Consider the following 21,525-nt stretch of genomic DNA (forward strand, 5'->3'; position numbering starts at 1 on the left):
GGACGAATAAACTGTATATACGCGATCTGCTTTTTTGTCTCTTTTGCTGTTTGCTTTGGCGGGAAAGCAGGGCATGATTTTGGACCTGAGTTCCTTGATACCCAACTCAAATCACTCTTTCAATAACCATCGATTAAGATGAACTCGTGATATACGTGCCCGTCATGCAATTGTCTCTGTTTGGATTTCGTTGGTTCTTCGTAACTACGTTATCCGTGTTAGACTGCGTACGGTGCGTGTGTCATGCGTTCAGTTGGTTTTGATGTGATTTGGGGGAATTTTGGAACACAGTTTGGACGTCTTTCGCTCTTTCCTGCTTCAACAACAATCTGAGAAGATGGTCTCGTTACATGCGACAAGCACGACCGACTCAATGGATGTTGACCAGGGAAGCGATGACGTCGCAGCCGAAAAGCGCCGGCAATCTCCTTGTTTGCAAAATTCTTTGCTTCTCGCAACCCAGCAAAGCTGCAGTCTCACTTGCCCTTTCGACATCTCAAACATCTTTGCACGCAAAGCATAGAGCTTGCAGCGACTCTAGTGCGACACATTATCATCAACAGGTCAGTCTCGCTTTCTTGCTTACACATTTCCCCTTCCAAAAATCCTTGCGAAGGATTATAACATTTTTAACCCAGAGTCTTTTCGATGAAGATCAAAAACGCAACACTCTAATTTTTTCATGACGCATCGCACAACCCATCAGCTCTTTTCTGCTTGATAAAAAATGTTTTGGACATCAGCTGACTGGAACTACAGAAACAACTAGAGGATGACATCCCCCATATCCACTTGCGATGGACGTCGTGACAAGCATACCACAGACACCATGGATGGACGTGTCCTTTTGCAGAATGCACATCTTACAGCTTCCGCCAAGCCATGTGTGTCAGCGCGCACGGCCTTGAATATCGCAAGCGAGAAAAATCGCACATCGCAAGACAAAAAGCGCCGACTATCTCTTCTCTCCGCTCTCCATTTTCTTGCAATGAAGTGTCTGAGAGAAGCCTCAAGATGATGGTCTTCCACCTGACCTCCAGTCTCAGCACGACAGCATCATGGTGAGTACTCCATGCCTCTTCACTCTTCACCCTTTCACCATCTCAAATGATGAGACAACCAGCTGGCACCAGTCCTAGAAAGACTTGTACTCTTTTTGCTGCGGATTAGCTTTGCACGGGACTAGACTCCCTATCTCTGATTCCCTTCACCCACTTTTCATCAATCAACTCAACTCACAAGGTTGTCTATAGAGACTAACATTTGTCTCAGATCTTCAAATTACTATTCGACATCGACGACAATACGCGAGTTCATCTTGATCTTCAAGATGCGTACAGGTAAGTCGGGCAAGCACTTCAACAGCTTCCCAAATCACAGGCCGTTTGATTCAACATCCTGCGGTCGTGCTGAATGAACATGCCACTTGCGTGTTAATGAAAATTGAATTGACGAAAAGTGTACACTACATGGTAGGTCCTGATCTTCTTTTGTTCGACAATATCGTACCTAGCGCAATAAACCGAAAATCAAGAGAAACCAATTCACCAAAGTTACATCTTGCTTGTTCTACTTGATGCGTCTTTCAAACGTCCGTCTGTTCTGCTTAGACATTGTACAGAATACAGTCCAATGTTCACCTCTTCTGTCTTCAACATCACCTATCACTATGTCAGCATAGGATATTTTGTGCCTGAACTTGCGGAGATTAACACACCTTGCAGCCACAGTCTTCTGACAATAGTACAAATCTAGGACTTGGTCTTCTGACGTTTCGAACGGGTCTTGAGGACAGGGTATTTTGCTTCAAAGTCTTGGTCAATGCGCTTGTCGTCCTCGAACTCTTCAGGACTGAAGTCTTCGTCGTCCGAATTATCGAAAACTCCATCGGCAGGCACGTCGTTGTAGTTGATTCCATGGCGGCGCTTACGGGAAGATGCCATTGCAAAAGGAGTTTCGAACATTTCCTCGTTAGGCTCGATGCTGCTGGCGACATCCCTGCTCTTGCGGCGGGATAATCTGGCTTTGGCACCGCGTGACTTGGTGACCTTCTTGATGGTTGTTCCTGCCTTCTTGAGACTGCATGGCGTGAGAAGACCTGCATCATTCTTGGTTGCAGGGCAAGCGCGATCGATGGTGGGTGTGCTATCGTTGTGGTCGGGCTCGCCCAAACCGACGACGATCTTCGAGTTGCGGCCAATCTTAGGGGTCACCAAGACCTCGCCGGCACCAAGAGGGATGACCAGACTGGCAGCTGGCGGAATCCTGAACTTGCGAGGCAGAATGCGAGGTGAGACTGGGATGATGGGCTTTTCGATCTCTTCGTCGCTGTCGTCGATGACGATTGCATCGTTCAGGCAAGTACCATCCTTCTTCTCTGGCGTGGATGCACAAGCAAGATCGTTACCAATCCACTGTTTTGTATTAACCTTTTCAACATTCGAGACTTGTATCGGATATTGCTTACCTTCTGCCAAATCTCATCGATGCCGCGGCCAAGATCTTCACCATCAACAGGAACAGCAGAACACAAGTCGCTAGCTTGAGATCGTCAGTCTTTGTGGCAAAGGGGGAATAATCAATCGACTTACGCCAGTTTTCGATGGCCTTGTTGGCGAATTCAGATGTAATTGTCAGGTTATGGACAACGGCAAGGAGGAAGGAGATATCCTTGTCAGACTCGCGGTTGGTGGCCATCATGGCAAGTAGGTTGTGTTGGAGAAAGAAGAGTAGAGATCTTCGAAGGTATGAGAGTGTTGTGTTTCGATAGCAAAAGTGAGACTTTCACACCTCACCGAAGTGTGATCTGGTACGATTCAATTTTCACTTGCTCAAGCCACTGCCCGACATTTTCCAAGTCACTCACTCCTCTTACGGTTGCAATTCGGGTGACTCTAAGTTTTGGCTTCTCTTTCAGATCTCGTCCCTCTTTGTTTGTCCACCAGTGTCCACAGCCATGCCTACCAAGGCAGATCTAATGCAAGAGATCTATCTTCTGCTTGCAGTCATTCACCTCAATGGGTTCGGCATGACCACAGACATGGCCCAAAGGATCCTTGACCGTTGGCGTAAGTCATTGATTAGCTCCGTCGTTTGTTCGATTTTACTAACATTGTTAGCTGCTGTCATGGGTCCTCGTCCCAAGAGTGTTGAGGCTATTATCGATGACTACAACACAATTCTACAACAGGTAACCATTTCATAGCGCTTCTGTCCAGAGATCCACACCCTGACTTTCTCTTGCATTGCAGACTCCGGCAGAAACTCTCACAAAGACCACCAGAACCCCAAAGATCCAGAAATCTATCAAGCACGACAAGCATGATTCTCCATTCAGTTCGGCTCGCTCCAAGAATCCCGTAACCATCTCTCGCCTTCCCGAACCCAAGCCAGTCACCTAGAAAGAATCGATCACCGACTCTTCTCCATCTGCCAAATCAGCTAGCGACAAAGGCATCGAAGTCATCGACTTGAGCAGCGACATCGACGATAACAAATACAGCCTCTCCAAGGTTTATCCCGCCAGAAAACGACTCTGTCCCCTTGATTTCACCAGCCAGAATGAGATCAAACAGGAAGAGCATGAAGCCGAACTTGACGAGGAGATCTCTGATGAGTTCGTTGCCTCTCTGCTAGACGAAACACCCTCCAAGAAAGCCAAGATGGAGTAGAGGTGGTCTTACTCTAGCCTTCCTGGGCAGAGATCTTGTGGACAGTCGCCTTGTTGAAGGTGAGAGTAAGAGATTCGTTGCGCTAGAAGTGATCAGAAAGCTGACGTTGTAGCAGCCACTCGAAGGGCAAAGCCCCGGTTCCGAATTGAATTGTGCAGATCATGTGGCTATGAGACAGTCACGTATAGCTGGAACAAGTGACAGATGGCTTATGCAAGGAGAGGAAATGGTTCAAAAACAGCACTTGTGTAGAAAAATGATTACATTAAAGAGTGTCTACATCGAACCATCGTTCACCGTCCATCATATCATAGCTGCAATCAACCCTCTAGCAGACAGTAAGAGTAAAGTCATTGGCATCAGAGCAAGCCTTGGTGCTTCCATCCACCGAAGTAACAGCAGGGCAATTAGGCTGGTTTCCAGTGAGGCTCACACTCTGTCCGTCGAAGGGGTTTCCATCAACATTGTTGAGCGAGTAGTAAACAACACCAGCACTGTCAGAAGCACCCCAGATCAACTTGGCAGTGTTGGGAGAGTAGTAGTCGGTGTTCTTGGTCAGGCCGTAGCTGTTGCCTTGGCCTTGGAGTTGCTCGCTGTAGTAGCCTCCGTTGGCGGCGAGCTTTTGCTGGGTGTGGGATTGGTCTTGACGGGTGATGGTGAGGTAGACGTCTTGAGGGCAGTTGTTCTTGACTGCGGCCTTGCCGGCGAGAGCGGAGGAGGCGAGAGCAAGGATGCTGGCGGTGGTGAAGGTGGCGAAGTGCATGTTGATGGTATTGATTGGTTTGAGGTTGATTTGAAGAAGAGTAGATTGGTGTGGTTTGATTGGTTTGGTAGTCTTGGTAGATGAGAAGAGATGATTTGTTTGTTTGATGATTCTTGTCTTCTAGCAGGACTGAGATGGTCCTTATATACCTTTGACTTACCTCGTCTCTACGAGGACTATGGCATTCGCTTCCATGAGCCTTTGCTATTCTTGGACCTCGTTCTTCAAGCAGTGGATACTTTGGTCGATCATCAGGCGTTCTCTGCATCAAGTGTGATGAGGTTTGATTCCACAACACGAAGCAGGTGAGCGTTAGTTGGAACCATCGCCGCTTTCCGCAAGGCAGATCACTCCCATTATTTCCAGCTGTCCGCAGCAAACCCTATGAAGTCCTTTGTCTTACCTGAGATTCGAAGCAATGCTTTGCATACAGGCACTGCCGCAGGCGGGAATAGTGTTGCACTTGACCGTGTGACCGCTATCGATAGCTCATAGCCGGTCTCATCCACTATCGACCTTGCATAACAAGTCAGCAGGCCAGTGTGTTAGTCCTTCGTAGTTCATTGCAGCGGTCGTGAATGATGCAAGTCAAGAGCCGCTTGGCAGGGTCTTGATATGCCAAGCTTCTCGTATAAACCAAAAATAGATTCTCTCCACACGACTCTTGACTCAAATTGCATCATTCCAGAGGGGTTGATATATCAAAAGCACCTGAATACGGGGTCATGCGTACCTCATAGGGTACTATATCCACAAAGTTTGAGTCGACTCGAATCGAAAGCTGTGATGTGATGTTACACCGCCTGCCTGAAATACTCCATTCAGGAGCACGTCGACGATCGACACCGCTTCAAGGTCGTATTGGATTCCTGGAGCTCTCAAAAGGTCAAGTTGTTAGGGCACTGACAAGCTGTCCACTTTGGCCTGATAATTCTCGTATCGCTGGATGAGCACTGCTTCGCTGACTCTACAAGGCGCAGCAAGGTTAGGCGATTGTGCTAATACTGACTGTATTCTTCTAAGCAGTTGTTCGTCAAGACTCGTGATCACGAGATAACAAGTCATCAGTTGATCCAACCAACTCAAGTGCGTCTTGCGTTCTGTGGAGTATTTTGAGCATTCCTCTCGTTCCTCTCGGATCGAGGACAAGGTGCCAAGCCATCGGAGACAACGATGCCATATCATGCTCTTCACGGCTCCGCGACGCTGCTCTTCTGCAAGAACAACGCGGCAGAAGGCCTCCCTGAAGCACAAGGACAACCAGCCGTACAGATTGCAACGCGCAAAGCAATCAAATTGCGTTTGCACGACTGGTTGGTCCAGGCCATCGGTCTTGTCGATGTTTTCCTCGTCTGAAAATACTTCGATATGATATGTGTGGAATGGCGGCATCTCGGTCAAAGATAAAGGCAGACAAGGCAGCTCTTGATCTAGGCTACACAAGTCGCCTATGTTATCTGGACGTACAGTATCCGCAAGGTCCCGTGAACTCGATTATGCGGTGCATGGCATGTGTAGCGAAAGCTTTCAGATTATAGGCGCACTGTAAGCGCATCGTGACACAAAGCCGTGCCTCCATGCCTGCGAGACCTATCCCGGGATACCACAAATGGAGAAGGATGATCAGTTCATCACCACGCCAACTCTTCTTACCCTCGTGACTATTGGAAGGCGCGGAAACATAACAAACGCAGTAGAAACAAAGGAGACTGTTATTGTTACCTACTTTGAAAGACTCATTCAATGCCATCTTACAACTGTGTTGGATGGTAGACGGTTGGTGCCATGCTTCCCCGGAATGAATGGAGAGAGCGATGCAACGGATAGAGACTTCCGAGATATGGTTACGTGAGGGGCAATCTGGTGATCCATACGCGGCGAGCCCGAGAGTCTGGGGTTGCCGGTGGAGGGCAGCGGTCGTAAGCCACCACCACTACATCCTAAAGTGCCGTGAGAACCCAGCTGGATATCGAAAGCCAAACAAAGAACGGATTAGAGGACCAAAGAGGCTTTTGGTACAAATCAACAAAAGCTTTTGCGTTGTGATAAGGCATCTCGCTGCAGCTGTCAGCACCAAGACTCATGGAGACTATGAGAATGAGGGGGGACTGGGGAATAATGGTTCTGGAAGGCTCTCGTCAGCTGCAACAATGTAGATCTGTATGGGGACAAACAGCGGTCGAGCCGATTTTGGTCAAATTTCCGGCTGAATGCGGTGCTCTCGACCGGGGACAGACTTGCTAGCCTGCATGGAAGGCGCATGCATGTCCTGTTCTTGGAACCGGGCGTCCAGCACAGCAACAATCAACAACCAAGAGGGGAGGTACGTACAAAAAGGTGGTTGGCGCCTACCTCGTCACTTGAATTCGGCTCCCCATCGATTTCTCCAGCTTGATAATCAATCCAAAGACATTTTGTCTTTCACTTTCGTTTTCACCCGCAACAAAACACTTACCTTGAATCTGTGTGCGCTTCGAATTACCCCAGTGAGGAACCCGCCCGCATTCGTCCACCCCCACGGCAAAACAAGGACAAAAACGCCACAAAACGCCACAAAACGCAAGGCCCTTTTCCCTTAGAAAGAGTCTGGGGACGTCTCGAACCCAAGAAGATCTTCTCTTTCTTCAATTTCAACTCTCGTTCACTCTCGAATCAATACCACAAGCATCCCAGTTGTGTCTCGTCCAACTCGACCAAAACACAATCGGTTAGACACGACATCGCAAACCCGAATCAGAAGTTTTAGTCGCAAGATCCTTTTTCGCATCCGGGCTTTCACGACCTCTTTCTTACGACACACGCGACACACGCAAATCTCGATCATCATGTTCCCCGTCGACTGTCTACCCTCCCACTACGTCGAGGCTCGCGCAGAGCAAGAAAAGGCACTGCAAAAAGCAGCCGCCGAAAAGAAACCCACACACCTCACTCAATCCATGCCGCAACGACCTACTATGTCGCACACTCTGTCGTCGGCATTCTTGAGCTTCTTCCCCTCGTCATCGGCAGCTACTTCTCCTTCGGCTACACCTCTGCCTTCGCCTGGTCTGCAGCAGTCTGCTAAGATGAGTTGGTTTGCTCCTTTGCCCAAGGCTTCTGAGTCGGACATTACTGTGAGTTTATGATGATGCTCCTATCCTCTTGACAATATGCTGATGTTCGATTATAGTGTCTTCCTCCTGCTTGGTCTTAGATGCAACTTTGAACTTATGAACAATAGGGCTAGCTGCAAATGACGTTTGCAACTGGCCCTTCTCACGACACTTTCCTTTACAACGACAAAAGATGTTGCAAAACACATGTCTGTCGATGACGTTCTCCCAAAAGTCATAATGGGTCAAAAACGGCTGGGACAGGGGTTGGGAAATGGGTACGGAACGGACGGCTCTGAGGGATAAGGGGTAACAATAATGACGAAATGCAAACATGGACTTACTAATTTGACAATGTGCCTATGTTCGTTGTGGAATGTGAAGAAACCGCACGAGATGTGTGATGCTGCGATTTCTCTTGACGGCTGAGATATGCAATCTTCTGTTACATGAAATGATCAATTGGTATAAGAATGCCATGCCATATGTACACTTTTAGATATCGTAACACTGCGTTAGAACCAGTTGTTCCACCTACGGCAGGACAATGTACTTGTGCAGGTTGGAAGGAATGGCGTCAACAAGCTTCTTGCTCTCGAGCCACTTTCTGGAGAAGAGTCTGTCGGCATAGCGATATGCGCCATCGCAGAGGATGGTGACGACAGTGTTACCAGGCCCCAACTTTTGTGCTACGTTTCTGGCAGCTGCAACATTGAGAGCGGAAGAAGCACCGAGGTAAAGACCTTCCTCGTCCAGACAGCGGTAGACCATTTCGATACTTTGTTCGTCGGGAACATTGAGCGAGCCATCCAGAAGATCAATATCAGGCTTGAGGTTGTCGGTTACACGGCCCTGACCAATACCTTCAGTGATTGAGCTTCCGCTGCGCTCGGTGAGGACACCGCCAGATTGAATGTAGCTGTGCAAGACACTGCCTGGGGGATCAGCGAGGAAGCACTTGACGCGGCCATCGCTGACAGTCTTGAGATAGCGAGTAATACCAGCGATAGTACCAGCGGTACCAGAGGCACATGTGAAGGCGTCGATGTTGCCTTCAGTCTGGTTCCAGATTTCGGGACCGGTAGTCTCGATGTGTGCACGGCGGTTGGCAGTGTTGTCGAACTGGTTGGTCCAGACGGCATTGTCAAGACGCTCTGCATGGCGCTTGGCCTGCCAGTTGTAGTTGTCGGGGTTGTCGAAGGCGACGGCAGGGACAGGGTAGACCTCAGCACCTAGCAGACGCAACAGGTCGATCTTGCCTTGTGATTGAGTGTTGGGCATGTAGATGACGAGCTTGTAGCCCTTGCTGCGACAGACGTGGGCGAGACCAATGCCAGTGTTTCCAGCAGTTCCCTCGACAACAGTACCACCAGGCCTGATCAGTCCACGCTCTTCGGCATCCTTGACGACGTAGAGGGCAGCGCGGTCCTTGACACTGCCACCAGGGTTCTGAAACTCGGCCTTGCCCAGAATGTTGCAACCCGTCTCTTCCGAGAGCTTCTTCATACGAATGAGTGGTGTCTTGCCGATGGCTGATCATGGGGAACCTACTAGTCAGTCAACCACGAAACAGCATGAGAAATAGAGGGATGTGCACCATCAATGAAGCCATCCTGGGCAATGCGCTGTGCCTTGGAGATCTCGACGCCATGGAGTTGGGGAGCCTGCATCTGGGCGACCGTCTCGGCCGGGCGCACAGCCGTGGCGGCGAAGCGACGGACTGCGGTGCGAAACATGGTTGGTATGCGAGTGGGTAGGTAGAAGGCAAGAATGAACAATTGCCATCGTCACGCAATATGTCAGCCATTGGCTCCGCATATCGGAGATGATCGAGATAAGATCATCTCGCGTCAAGATGAGATAAGATCAAAGATGAATGGAAATTGCGGGGTTCTTGGGTGGTTTCTTTGTTTACGCTTGGGCTTTTGTTTGCTTCCTGCCTCACGCATGTGAAGGCCCATCTACGACAACAATGCCTGGAAGAGTCGCCGGCTCCTCAGCCAAAGGCGCCGCTGCTGCCTCGAAACCACGCACCTCTCGAACCGCTAGAGCCGCTGCCTCGTCGCCAGCTACAAACATTCCTGACGAAGGACCGACCACCAAGCTGCGAAACCATGTCGCTGCTGTCTTCTCCGATGCCCAAAAGTCAAACACTGGCCACCGAAAGCTGGTCATCAACCTGCGAAAGATTCAAGAGGCCTGTTGTTACGAGCCTCTGAGCTCCAAGAAGAACCAGGCCGAGTACGACTTTGACGAGGATGATTTCAACACCGAAGTCGTGCGCTGTGTCCTGCGTGTCCTGCCCATCAAGAAGAGCGAGACTGTCGGTGATCGCATCGTCAAGTTTCTGGGCATTTTCTTGCGAGTCGCCAGCGAAAAGGACAATCAACTTGTAGCTGATCAGGATGGTGCACTACCAGAGACTCCTACTTCGCGCCTGACCAACGCCATCCTCAACACTTTGTTACAGCTCCTCTCGACTAAAGACAAAATTGTGCGATTCAGAGCCACTCAAATCAGCGCTCACATCATCAACACTCTCGATACTCTGGATGATCAAATGTTCCATCTGCTTCGTCTAGCTCTACTCAAGCGTATCCACGATAAAGAGTCCTCGGTCCGAATGCACGCCATCTACGGTCTGAGTCGCCTCGCTGCCGAGCTCGATGAAGACGAGCAAGATGAAGACAGCGACGACGACGATGCCAGCTCGGGTGTCTTGGAAAAACTTCTCAACGTCCTACAGAACGACCCATCTGCCGAAGTTCGCCGAGCCCTTCTTCTCAACCTACCACTCACACCTACCACCCTTCCATACCTACTCGAGCGCGCAAGAGACTTGGATGCTGCCACACGTCGCGCATTGTACGCTCGTCTTCTACCAGCATTGGGCGATTTCAGACATCTCAGTCTGACACACAGAGAAAAGCTGCTTCGATGGGGTCTTCGCGATCGTGATGAGACGGTCCGCAAAGCCACTGCTCGCTTGTTCAGAGAGCGCTGGATCGAGGACTGTGCTGCTCTACCTGCAGCTACAGCTCCCGAAGAAGAGACGGATGATGGCAAGAAGAAGCCTGGTGTCACAAAAGCCGCCGATCCTAGTCTCGATGCACTTCTCGAATTGCTCGAGCGCATAGACGTCGCAAACTCTGGAAATGCCGGAGGCGTGGCGCTTGAAGCCATGAGCGAGTTCTGGGACGGTCGCCCTGACTACAGAGAGTATGTCACTTTCGACTCGGAAGCCTTCTGGGACGAGCTCTCACCAGAAAGTGTCTTTGTTGCTCGCACGTTCAACGACTACTGTCGCGCCAAAGATGCTCAAGGTGACGGAAGATTGCTAGACATGCTGGAAATGAAGATGCCCGAAGTCACAAAGTTCGGTTTCCTGCTCGAGATTCAGATCAACAAGCTGATCGAATGCGTGCGTGGAGCTGCAACTGGTGGACCCGACGGAGACGGCGACGAAGAAATGGAGGAGGAGAGTGTTCAGCGCGAGTTCATTGTTGAGCAGATGCTTCATATGGCCATCAGCTTTGACTACAGCGACGAAGTCGGTCGCAGAAAGATGTTTGGCCTCATGCGCGAAGCTCTCACCATGCCCGAATTGCCAGAAGAGTCGACCAGGCTGGCAGTAGAGACTTTGCGTCTGGTCTGCGGAGACGACAGAAGCGACAAAGGCGAGAGCGATTTCTGCGGTATTGTTCTCGAAGCTATTGCTGAAGTCCATGATACTATCATGGGTGATGAGGGCGACAAGACAAAAAGCTCGACAGGAGAGGAGAGTTTCCATTCTGCAAGAAGTGAAGTCAGCAATGATGACTCGGCGAGAAGAGTTAAGAACTCTAAGCGCTCGGGAGGTGATGATGATGAAGAAGAGGAGCACGATGAGGAGAAGGCCATCCGTGAGATCATGGTCAACATGAAGTGCTTGCATATTGCACAGTGCATGCTTCAGAACATCCAATGCGAGCTCGAGCAGACGGTACCTTTGGTGACTATGCTCAACAACCTTATTGTTCCAGCAGTCAGAAGCCAGGAAGCGCCCATAAGAGAGCGCGGTCTGGTCTGTCTAGGTCTTTGCTGTTTACTTGGAAAGGTATATATCCCAAGGGCAATCGTTTTCTTCAAGGTTGCTAACTTGTCACAGAACCTCGCGCAAGAGAACCTTACTCTCTTCTTGCACTGTTTCATCAAAGGTCACGCATCTTTGCAAACCATCTGCCTTCAAATCATCACAGACATCCTCACAACACATCCATCGTTACTGGCCCCTGTCGCATCATCAGCTGACGGCGATGAGACATCGGCCACGGTTTCCGCTTCTGAGCCCTCGCCAATGCTCAAACCTGTTCTCAAGGTATTCTCAAAGTCGCTGAAATCGGAAGACTTGGATGTTCAGTCGACTGGCGCGTCAGCGTTATCGAAGCTCATGCTTTCACAACTGATCACAGATCCTGACTTGCTCAAGGGCCTGGTCATTGCATTCTTCGATCCTGAGACCAGCGCCAATGCTTCTCTCAGACAAGCGCTGACATACTTCTTGCCTGTGTATTGTCATTCAAGAGCGGCAAACGCTGAGAGAATGGCCAATATTGCTACAGGAGTCATCTCTCGCCTTGCTGCTCTCAGAGAAGCCTTTATCGAGGAGGAGGACGTCGAAGAAGACGCGATGGTGACGCTGAGTGTAGTCGGTGGCATGCTCGTTGACTGGACAGACCCTCGCAAGATTATTGGCAGCAGCGAAGAAGCAAAGACTGGCAAGCTTAGAGTTGAAGAGGGAGCTGCTCCTGATAGCGATATGATTCACTTTGTGCTTGCAGAGCAGATCCTTGAGAAGCTGGTGACAAGTCAAACAAGCAGTAAGTTCTGTAACGCAGTCGTTTTCCAACTCGGCTAACCCTTGATGCAGAGGACGAACGCAAGGTTCTATTCTCAATGCTTAGCAAGCTTCATTTGACCGTGTCCTCTCCGGATCCTGGCCTCCTCCGTACTGTGCTTGAGCTGGTCGCAGAGGCAATCGAATCCAAGGTGGCATCCGACGCAACCAGCCGTAATGCTCTTGCCAAGATGCAGACAACGTTACTCAAGCTCATGCACGACATTGCAACAGCAGAAAGAGGCGGCGGCGGCGAGGAAACGGTCGTTGAAGATGTCACCGCCGTGCAGAGGACAGACGCCGATGAGACAGCACAGTCTGTGACGGGCGCAGATGCAAGGGAAGAGGAAGAAGAAGAAGAAGAAGAGGCCACAGAAGTTGAGGCTGAAGATGATCCGGTCAATGCACAGTTGCGTCGAGAACTTGAGTCAACAAGGATTGAGGATCCCGATGCCGAGGGCACGAGGATGGACATGGACGAGGAGATGGAAGACTACGACTTCAGTGGCATGGCGGACGACAAGGATGTTCAGGCATTGATGGACAGCATGGTGGACGACGATGATGACTTGATTGAGTAGGAAGGAGGAATGGGTACAGGGATTGTTTAGGTGTTTTGTTTGGGAGGTGGAGTTGAGGTCAAGGGTTGGATTTTACTTTGATACCACTACACAAGACATGAATGCTTTACTGCTTGACGGCTATTATCTCTGAGATGATCGATCAGATGTGATAACCAGGTTAGTGGTACTGATGATGGTCAGGGGTAATGGAGCTACTCCACAAATTTCACATGCATGAGCTTGGCGCGCGTCAATCGTACGAGGGTGTCTTTGAGGAAATTACGCCCATCTCTATTTGAGTTGCGACATCTTCAGCAACTAAACCTGCTGAGGTTGTATCAATACGTCAAAAATGGTGTCTCGTCAAGTAGGCGACCAGAAGACGGACGCGACGAGGTGGAGGCTTCGAGACGTGGGTGGAGAGCAGACATGGCACTACCTGAGCGAGGAACAAGCAAAGGATTGGCCTCAGACTACCGCAGACAAGTACTTTCTCGGTCTGCCTACTGTACGTGGTCATCGAGCTCTCTTAGGTTCAGAAGAACAATCACTGACAGCAGGCAGGAACAACCCAACCTTCCTCCAGCCAAGACTCCCCTCGAATCCGCCGAAAATGGTCTCGAATTCTTCTCCAAACTGCAACTTCCTCCTGGCAATTGGGGCTGCGAGTATGGCGGTCCCATGTTCCTGCTCCCTGGTGTTGTCATCACCTGGTATGTCACCAAGACGCCCATCCCCGACGCCTACAAGATCGAGCTCAAGAACTATCTCTACGCGCGTCAACACCCAGAAGATGGAGGATGGGGTCTACACATTGAGGGAGACAGCTCTGTCTTTGGCACTGCCATGAACTATGTCGCTTTGAGGCTGTTGGGTGCAGATGCTGAAGATCCGCGTATGATTAAGGCTCGTGGTCTGCTGCATAAGCTTGGAGGTGCTGTCAATGGTCCTCACTGGGCAAAGTTCTGGCTGAGTGTACTGGGTGTTACTCCTTGGGACCTCGTCAATCCTGTGCCTCCGGAGCTATGGCTGGTTCCTGATTGGGTGCCCATTGCTCCCTGGAGATGGTGGATCCACATGCGAATGGTCTTCTTGCCCATGTCATTTATCTGGTCCCGTAAGTGGTCTTTCCCTGCAGACAAGCTTGTCAAAGAGCTACGAAACGAGCTCTTCGTCGAGCCTTACGAATCCATCAATTTCGCTTCTCACCGCAACTCCATCTCGAGATTCGACAACTACCACCCAAAGTCCTGGGTCTTGAACCTCATCAATTGGATCTTGGTCAACATCTGGAACCCATATCTCCGAACAGAGTCACTGGTCAAGCGTGCAGAGGACTGGGTCTGGTTCTTGGTCAAGCGTGAAGACGAAAACTCCGATTATTCCGATCTCGCTCCTGTCAATGCGCCCATGAACATGCTCTGCTGCTACATTGTCGACGGTCCTGACAGCTACTCTGTTCGTCGACACCGCGAGCGTTTGCACGAGTTCTTGTGGGTCAAAGATGAAGGTATGCTGGTCAACGGCACAAACGGAGTACAGAACTGGGATACTTCTTTCCTGATTCAAGCTGTTGTTGAATGCGACAAGGCTGAAGATCCCAAATGGAGGCCCATGCTCGAAAAGGCTTTGGAGTATCTCGAGAGTGCACAGATCCGCGAAGAGTGTGTCGATCAGCACATCACTTATCGTCAACAACGAAAGGGTGCTTGGGGTTTCAGCACAAAGAGCCAAGGTTACACTGTTTCTGACACCACTTCTGAAGGCCTCAAAGCTGTTCTGATGCTCCAGTTTTTACCCAGCTACCCTCAACTAATCTCAGACGAACGCATCAAGGAAGCCATCGACGTCCTCCTAACCATGCAAAACAAGAAATCTGGCGGCTGCTCTTCGTACGAAACCCAGCGCGGCTCTGAATTGATGGAATGGCTCAACGCAGCAGAGGTATTCGGCCGTATCATGGTCGAATACGACTACCCTGAGTGTACAACCGCAGTCGTAACAGCATTAACCATGTTCAACAAACTCTACCCTAGCTACCGCAGTCAAGAGATTGCATTGTTCAAGAAGGGAGCCTACAATTACATCAGAAACGCGCAACGTGCAGATGGATCCTGGTACGGCAGCTGGGCCATCTGTTTTACCTACGCAGGCATGTTCGCTCTAGAAGCCCTCGCCACAGCAGGAGAAACCCACACGAACTCTGCTCGCGTACGCAAGGGCTGCCAATTCTTCATCGACAAACAAATGGCAGATGGTGGGTGGGGAGAAACATATCGCAGCTGTGAGACTGGCGAGTACTGTCAACACAAGCAAAGTCAAGTCGTGCAAACCGCTTGGGCAGTGATTGCCTTGCTGGAAGCTGGATACCCAGATAGAGAGCCCATTGAAAAGGCAATCAAGCTTATCATGTCGCGTCAACAGGCCAATGGCGAGTGGCTGCAAGAAGGCATTGAAGGTGTCTTCAACAAGAGCTGGTGAGTAACAACATCTACAAAGTCTTCCCCTTGTTATCGAATGAAAAGATACTGACAAAGCCACAGCATGATCTCGTACCCTAACTACAAATTCATCTTCCCCATCAAGGCACTGGGCATGTTTGCTAAGAAGTACGGCAATATCGAGATTCAGTAGAGTGGACTCGCGCTGAGACCGAGATGGAGAATTGAGACGTTTGGCTAGCCAGTGAGCAGATAAAAGACACGAGTAACACGAATTCGAATAAAAGTCATAGCATTAGTACTCTATCATTCCTTTATGTCGTCAGAAGAAAAAAAAAAGCAAGTATTGGGTGCATTCCGAAGAAGCGCATGTATCTGAGACTTTCTTCGATCACAGGCACAATTGGCGCACCGAACAGTTGCACTCTCAACTATAGCGAGTATGATTTTGAGAATAGAAATATTTCATTTATGCCGGGAACTCGTTATCCTCGACATACTCATCCGGAAAGACGAGTTCGCGTGGGACATCAGGCTTCCTCCTCAAGGCAACAAAATACGCTTCTTTGCTCTCCTGTACACCAACGAAAAGGGCACGGACGGTCAGCGAATGTCAAAGGGAAACTCACCCATCGCGTGATGATCGCGGAACATTATATGGTTGCTTACCTTTCTCGACGACTCGGGCTTCTCTTTGTGGACTTTGTCGAATAGCTTCTTGAGACGATTCTCAAAGGCTTTGTCTTCGGAGCCTTGGTAGAATTTGCACATGAAATGGCCGCCGGTGCGGAGGGTGTCGTAGCAGAAAGTCAAGGCAGCATTGCAGAGATCCTACCGGTGAGAAAGAAAGGCCATTCGCTTCAGCCAAGTGCACTCTTAAGGTATAAAGGAGGGAAAGAGATGGCAAGATTGAGAAATCGGAGGAACAGAGGGAAAGTACGAAAAGAGGAAGTGGACCAAAATAAAAGACTTACCATGCTGCCGGCGTGGTCGCGAAAGGCGGTGCCGCTCGTGTTCATCATCCTGAGATACGGGTTACTAACGCTCCTGATCCAGTAGCCAGAAGTTTGGTCCCAAGGTGCTGACATGTCACTTAGCACAACATCGACGACCCTCCCGTCGCGGAGGTCCTTTTTCCGCACGCTGAGTTGTGCTTCTTGTTCCGCCTCTTCGTCTTGCTGCTTCTGTTCGTCTTGCTGATCGGGCTGCTCATTCTCCTTTGTCGTTGTTTCTTGCGCCATTCTCAGCACACCACGTCCTTCGGTCTCGACGTCTTCTTCTGTTGCACCTTCGTCTTCCTCAACCTCGTCTTCGCCTCTTTTTGACATGGTCACTCTTGTCCGCGCTCGGCCTAATGCAGGATCTCGCACATATCTCCGCACCTCAGCCTGCACCTCTGGGCTTAGGAAGTTGCCCTGGATGCTCGAAGCACCTCGCGGCGGTTGCGCAGGGATAATGTCGATACCCAAGACTCTGCCTCCAGGACTCGTCTTGCTGACAGCAACCTGACTCCAACTACCAGGTGCATAGCCCAAATCGACAACAGTGCCACCCTTGCGAAAGATGCGATGTTTGGAGTCGAGTTCGAGCAGCTTAAAGGCAGCGCGAGACTTTAGACCAGCGACTTTAGCTTCGCGGGCAAAGTGGTCGCGGGTCTGGCGTGTTTTCCATCGTGTGGAGGAGCTAGAGGCATGGGCGATGGATGTTCTGGGCGTGAGGTGGGTATGTTGAGATGAGCCAGAGAATGCAGGCAAGGATGGTGCTGCTATTGGTGGGGGCAGTAGCGTGAGGGCTTTGTTGGTCTGGATGAGTCGTCGATGGGTCTGGCGAAGACAATTCATCCTGTGGTACACGTGGTTGATGCAGCGGAAGGATGGAACGACGCGTCAGTCGAGCTTCCAGAGCTTCAGTGACAGATGGACGTGATTGTGATATCAAGACGAAACGATGAAACACACCAAAAGATGAAGCCCTGAAGCAAGAGCTGCCGAGTCTCCGAACTTCGCACTTCCTTCTCCAAACCCAAATCTCTTGGCAACCTACCTCTTGGAACCTGAAGATCTCCTTCCTGATCAAACATGCGCGCGCTCCCGTCAAAAAGCAGATCTCTGCAACAGTCACCAGACACACACGTACCACTTGCTTCTCCATCCCGGACATAAGAGTAATCAGATATGCATTTGCTCCGCTGTTTGCTGCATGCGATTAACGACGACATCTTTTGCGAGAAATCGCCCTTTGTTTTCCTTCTTCCCCCTGCTTACTCGCCAAAGATGCTTGTCTATCGCAATCTCCACAAGAAATGCTCCTGCCTCTTGCAGCCAAGAAAACTATCGACTTGTTCAACTTGTCATGGCTGCCCAAATCCGGATGCGCGTGCAGCAAAAGAAGATTCTCGACTCATAACTCACCCCTTTATCAAGACTCCTTTGTATCATCATTCAATAGACTGAGCATGCTAGCTACCTATCCACTCTAACCGAACAAACCTTTTTCAGTTGAACAATGCACTCACGCCGTTCTTATTTCGCCAAACAAAACACCCATCAAAGAGATCTGATGTACATTGTGCCAATTGCAGTAAATGCTTGATCTGCGGAAAACAAGATAGTGCTTGAGACATTATTGACAATCTGGTTTGCTGCTTCCCGCTGTTGACGTGATAGAGACTTTGCACTTGTCTCAGATGATCTTGCCTACCGCAACGAAAACTCGGCTAGACTTGACTTCATGTGCTTGCACATCCACCATGTTGCTTTATGATCATCCGGGCTCTTGTATACGAATTCGACCTCAAAGATACATTCGACGGATATAGGCAAAGAAGTGCAACATCCACAACGCTTATTGTTTCAATCGTCCCAAAAGGATTTCCTTCGTGCCGTCTTTCAGGGCTGCAATGATTCAGCACCAAGCATTTGGCTCTAGTGAATATGCTACCATCCTCTTGGATTCTCAGAACCATCTCGCCGTTATTGAAGGAAGGAGCTCCATAACTCAAAAGTAGGGCCGAAACAATATATACGCTGAGAACGAGGTTCGGCTGGAGAGAAGGAAAGGAAAGGCTGGAGCTGATGTTAGTCAAATGTCCAAATGAGTAGATACACTTCCCAGCTTTTCTCCGAGACACGGGACGGCAGAGAAAGAGACAACAGGAACCAGCAAAAGAGTAGTGAACATCCCGCTGCTAAGTAAAGCTGGACCCTTGTCAATCCAATGACCAAACGGTCGGAGATTTTCTCCATGCTGTGGTGGTGTCTTGCCCGAGTTGCAGAGCGTGTGTCGTACCTGGGCATCCAGTGGTCTAGACCAAATGATCGAGGATCGAGGAAACATACATCACGAGTTCAAGCAGACGGATCAGATAGTAAAGAAAACACAACAAGGAGAATTTCAGAATGAGCACTGTATATAATTGTTTCTTTTTTTTTTTCAAGTCTATCTAAATTCAAGAAAGACGTAAATGGTCTTGTGAACAGCCCTGTTCAAGATATGTTTCTATGCTTTGCTTCTCCTCGGCTTTCAACTTTCATACCGTTCGAAATGTCCAGCTCTCGATCCATGCAAGAGAGTATCAAATGCCAGCGGTGAGAAAGTGAAAAAAGCAAAAGGAGCAAACACGCTTCGAGCTCAGCTCGAAGGTCAACTGATGATGTGGAAGTCCAGGTGGTATATATAAAACTTGCCAGAAAAATCGAGTCGATGACGAGATCAGGAAAAGGTAACGGGGTATCATCCTTCGTCAGAAGATTGAACACACAAAGGAGATTTGAAGGGAGCAATTGTGAGAAAAGGAGCAAGCTCCTTCGAAAAGGTACGGGCGATCAAGTTAATGGCGTCCAAGAAAGGTTGTTGACCTCGAGCCTATTAAAAATTAGGCAGGAGAGGAGATTTGATGAACATAACTCTTCGTATGCTCGGGCTGTTCGTGAACGAATGGCCAGAGGCAGATGGAAACATGATATGGCGTTTCCAGCGCCAGGAGGATGAAAAAGGGTTGGGGTTAAAGAGAGTCGAGTGAGGGTCATTAAACATTTGATCCCTAGAAGCGACCTCAAAAGAAGCGAATAAGATCAAAGAAATTTGTGATCAGTATTGGTGACGAGCATCCCTCTTTGGACTCGGTGGCGCAGTCGAGTGGTGCGATGAATGATGGTGCTGACTTTTGCTTGGCGGAATACCGCGTTCGTATACAAAGTCAAGATGCGTACCAGGAGCACCACTATCACGGCGATTGGAAGTCTGACCAGGACCGGAAATAGCACGAGGCGAAGCATTGCTACGGGCAAGATCTTGGGCAGGTCCGCCTTTACGTCCGGAAGAAGTGGTAGAAAAGCTCGGGCTCGAGTGAGATTGAGCTGGGAGCGACGATGGGGCCGGAGGTGGCTGATGAGCTTGCTGATTCTTGCGCTTGCGAGGGCTGTCTGTGTGGTGGCCTTCAGAGTTCTGCGATGCACCTGTGCCTGTGACTGGAGTCTGCGGCTGATTACCCGACTTGGAGTCAGCCTGTGACGTCGGTGGCACCCAGTGGTGGAAGTAAATGGATGGTGACGAGGCCGGCTGGTCTTGATGGATGGTTTGAGTCTGATGCAGAGGGTGAGCGCTGCTCGGTGCAGATGGAGGTGGATTGATCTGCATGTCCCCCGTCGTCAGACGAGGCAAGGTGGATTGAGCCACGGACGGCCGAGGCGCTCCAGGACCTCGTCTACCTGGCGGTGAAGTCGATTGAAAGGCAGAGAAAGTTGTCTGGTGAGCAGCCAGCGGTGGTGGAGGCTGTTGAGGCATGGCTCCAGCATGAGCCTGAGACTGAGGTTGCGAAGGCAATGCATACGGGGCCGGTGGCTGGTTGATGCTTCTTCGTTCCCTAGCATCTTCCTGGCTGGCCTGGACTTGTTGCTGAGCAGCCTGTAGTTGGGCAGTGTACTGTTGCAAGACTTCAAGGCTGAAGTTGGCGAGGTTGGCACCGCCAATTCCTGCAAAGATCATGGGCACCATATGCGGAGGAATACCACCCTGCATTGACTCTCGCAACATTGAATGTTCGACTCGTCTCTGCTCCAATCTCAACGACTCTTGCCGTGTCTTCTCTTCCTCTTGCCTTCGTCTCTCCTCTTTAACCCGAGTCGCATGCCAACTACGCGATGATTCCCCTTCATCCTGCCATTGGGCCCTCTGGGCTTCATGGTGGATATGCGCCGGCGCTTGCACCGGGGCAGGTGGTGGTGGCGGGGGAATCATTGGCGGGGCTCTCCCTGGATCCGGCAGGGTCATGGCCGCTGGTGGAGGCAAGCCTCTGTGTTGGTTGGACATGGTCGGGGTGATACTGGCCGGCAGTGGAGGTCGTACAGCGTCGTTCATCACAGACTTTGGAGAGTATCTGGGCAACGGAGGTGATTTAAAGTCATGCGTAGAACGTGCACCAAAATCTGATTTCCCGGGCTGCGATAATGTGAGCAACATGGTCGAGCGTACGACTAGTCCGGGTCCGGGGTTGGGTTTAATGAACCAGATCGATCCCGAGCATTAATTTGGTATATACAGCAGAACCGATCCGAGGGCAGGGAAGGTGGTTTCAGAATGACAGGCACAAGCAAAGGTTAAAAGGAAATGATGTGGAAATGTGCAAGAGAGAGGGTTCGGCCCAAAATAAAAATTTAAAGGCGTAGAAAAAGGACTGGGGGCGCAACATACAGTTTTTGGGAAAGAGAGTGTGCTGCGTGACGTCTCTCCTGCTTTTGCCCTGGAGGGGGGTTGTGATGTTGATGCAGATGCAGATCGGTACACTGATTCGTTCGCCTTAGTATACCCGTTGCAACTAGTCAGCTTTAGCCCGCAACCGGGTTTTGGAGCTCGCGCGATCAAAAGGCAGGTCTGGCCGCCGCTCGGTGGATGCTTTCACGCTCGTCAAGGGACAACCCGATGACTGGTTCAGGCTAGACCAAGTGCAGCTGCTGTATGCGCTATGTAACACCAGCACTCTGTTTTCCTTCGGGTCAGGGCGACCAAAGAAATTTAATGAATGCTGATTATTGAGCCCCGGCGCGCGCGTCTGATATGCCGAGAAGAACAATTGGGCGCGACGAGTGTGGATGATAATGATGATGTGATGCTGATGATGG

At 50.2% G+C, this 21,525-nt stretch overlaps 9 protein-coding genes across 9 annotated transcripts; 4 read left to right on the forward strand and 5 right to left on the reverse strand.

The window, feature by feature from the left end:
* Positions 1-1,751: 1,751 nt before the first annotated feature.
* On the reverse strand, positions 1,752-2,697 carry M437DRAFT_67464 (uncharacterized protein; the record flags this gene model as incomplete). Its single annotated transcript, XM_041024946.1, has 3 exons — positions 1,752-2,414; positions 2,468-2,541; positions 2,592-2,697. 3 exons carry the CDS (start codon positions 2,695-2,697, stop codon positions 1,752-1,754), a joined length of 843 nt encoding a protein of 280 aa, XP_040878100.1.
* Positions 2,698-2,956: 259 nt separating this feature from the next.
* On the forward strand, positions 2,957-3,401 carry M437DRAFT_85979 (uncharacterized protein; the record flags this gene model as incomplete). The annotated part of the gene is made up of 3 exons (XM_041028378.1): positions 2,957-3,068; positions 3,120-3,190; positions 3,252-3,401. The coding sequence occupies 3 exons, from the start codon at positions 2,957-2,959 to the stop codon at positions 3,399-3,401; spliced, it is 333 nt and encodes a 110-aa protein (XP_040878101.1).
* A 598-nt stretch (positions 3,402-3,999) lies between these two features.
* M437DRAFT_52614 (uncharacterized protein) lies at positions 4,000-4,434 on the reverse strand (the record flags this gene model as incomplete). The annotated part of the gene is made up of 1 exon (XM_041022391.1): positions 4,000-4,434. One exon carries the CDS (start codon positions 4,432-4,434, stop codon positions 4,000-4,002), a length of 435 nt encoding a protein of 144 aa, XP_040878102.1.
* Positions 4,435-7,259: 2,825 nt separating this feature from the next.
* Positions 7,260-7,627, forward strand: M437DRAFT_52550 (uncharacterized protein; the record flags this gene model as incomplete). Its single annotated transcript, XM_041022378.1, has 2 exons — positions 7,260-7,547; positions 7,604-7,627. 2 exons carry the CDS (start codon positions 7,260-7,262, stop codon positions 7,625-7,627), a joined length of 312 nt encoding a protein of 103 aa, XP_040878103.1.
* Positions 7,628-8,060: 433 nt separating this feature from the next.
* On the reverse strand, positions 8,061-9,262 carry M437DRAFT_52559 (cysteine synthase; the record flags this gene model as incomplete). The annotated part of the gene is made up of 2 exons (XM_041022381.1): positions 8,061-9,058; positions 9,124-9,262. 2 exons carry the CDS (start codon positions 9,260-9,262, stop codon positions 8,061-8,063), a joined length of 1,137 nt encoding a protein of 378 aa, XP_040878104.1.
* Positions 9,263-9,498: 236 nt separating this feature from the next.
* M437DRAFT_76657 (ARM repeat-containing protein) lies at positions 9,499-12,983 on the forward strand (the record flags this gene model as incomplete). The annotated part of the gene is made up of 3 exons (XM_041026661.1): positions 9,499-11,622; positions 11,674-12,385; positions 12,436-12,983. The coding sequence occupies 3 exons, from the start codon at positions 9,499-9,501 to the stop codon at positions 12,981-12,983; spliced, it is 3,384 nt and encodes a 1,127-aa protein (XP_040878105.1).
* A 334-nt stretch (positions 12,984-13,317) lies between these two features.
* Positions 13,318-15,599, forward strand: M437DRAFT_76658 (oxidosqualene-lanosterol cyclase; the record flags this gene model as incomplete). Its single annotated transcript, XM_041026662.1, has 3 exons — positions 13,318-13,473; positions 13,530-15,442; positions 15,509-15,599. 3 exons carry the CDS (start codon positions 13,318-13,320, stop codon positions 15,597-15,599), a joined length of 2,160 nt encoding a protein of 719 aa, XP_040878106.1.
* Positions 15,600-15,914: 315 nt separating this feature from the next.
* Positions 15,915-17,121, reverse strand: M437DRAFT_11400 (23S ribosomal RNA methyltransferase; the record flags this gene model as incomplete). Its single annotated transcript, XM_041018613.1, has 3 exons — positions 15,915-15,980; positions 16,076-16,237; positions 16,381-17,121. Coding segments are annotated over 3 exons (969 nt in total), but the record flags the coding sequence as incomplete, so codon positions are not given.
* Positions 17,122-19,495: 2,374 nt separating this feature from the next.
* On the reverse strand, positions 19,496-20,866 carry M437DRAFT_85986 (uncharacterized protein; the record flags this gene model as incomplete). Its single annotated transcript, XM_041028379.1, has 1 exon — positions 19,496-20,866. The coding sequence occupies one exon, from the start codon at positions 20,864-20,866 to the stop codon at positions 19,496-19,498; it is 1,371 nt and encodes a 456-aa protein (XP_040878108.1).
* Positions 20,867-21,525: the final 659 nt, after the last annotated feature.

The sequence above is a fragment of the Aureobasidium melanogenum genome (genome assembly GCF_000721775.1).
Source record: "Aureobasidium melanogenum CBS 110374 unplaced genomic scaffold scaffold_16, whole genome shotgun sequence".
NCBI lineage: Eukaryota > Fungi > Ascomycota > Dothideomycetes > Dothideales > Saccotheciaceae > Aureobasidium > Aureobasidium melanogenum.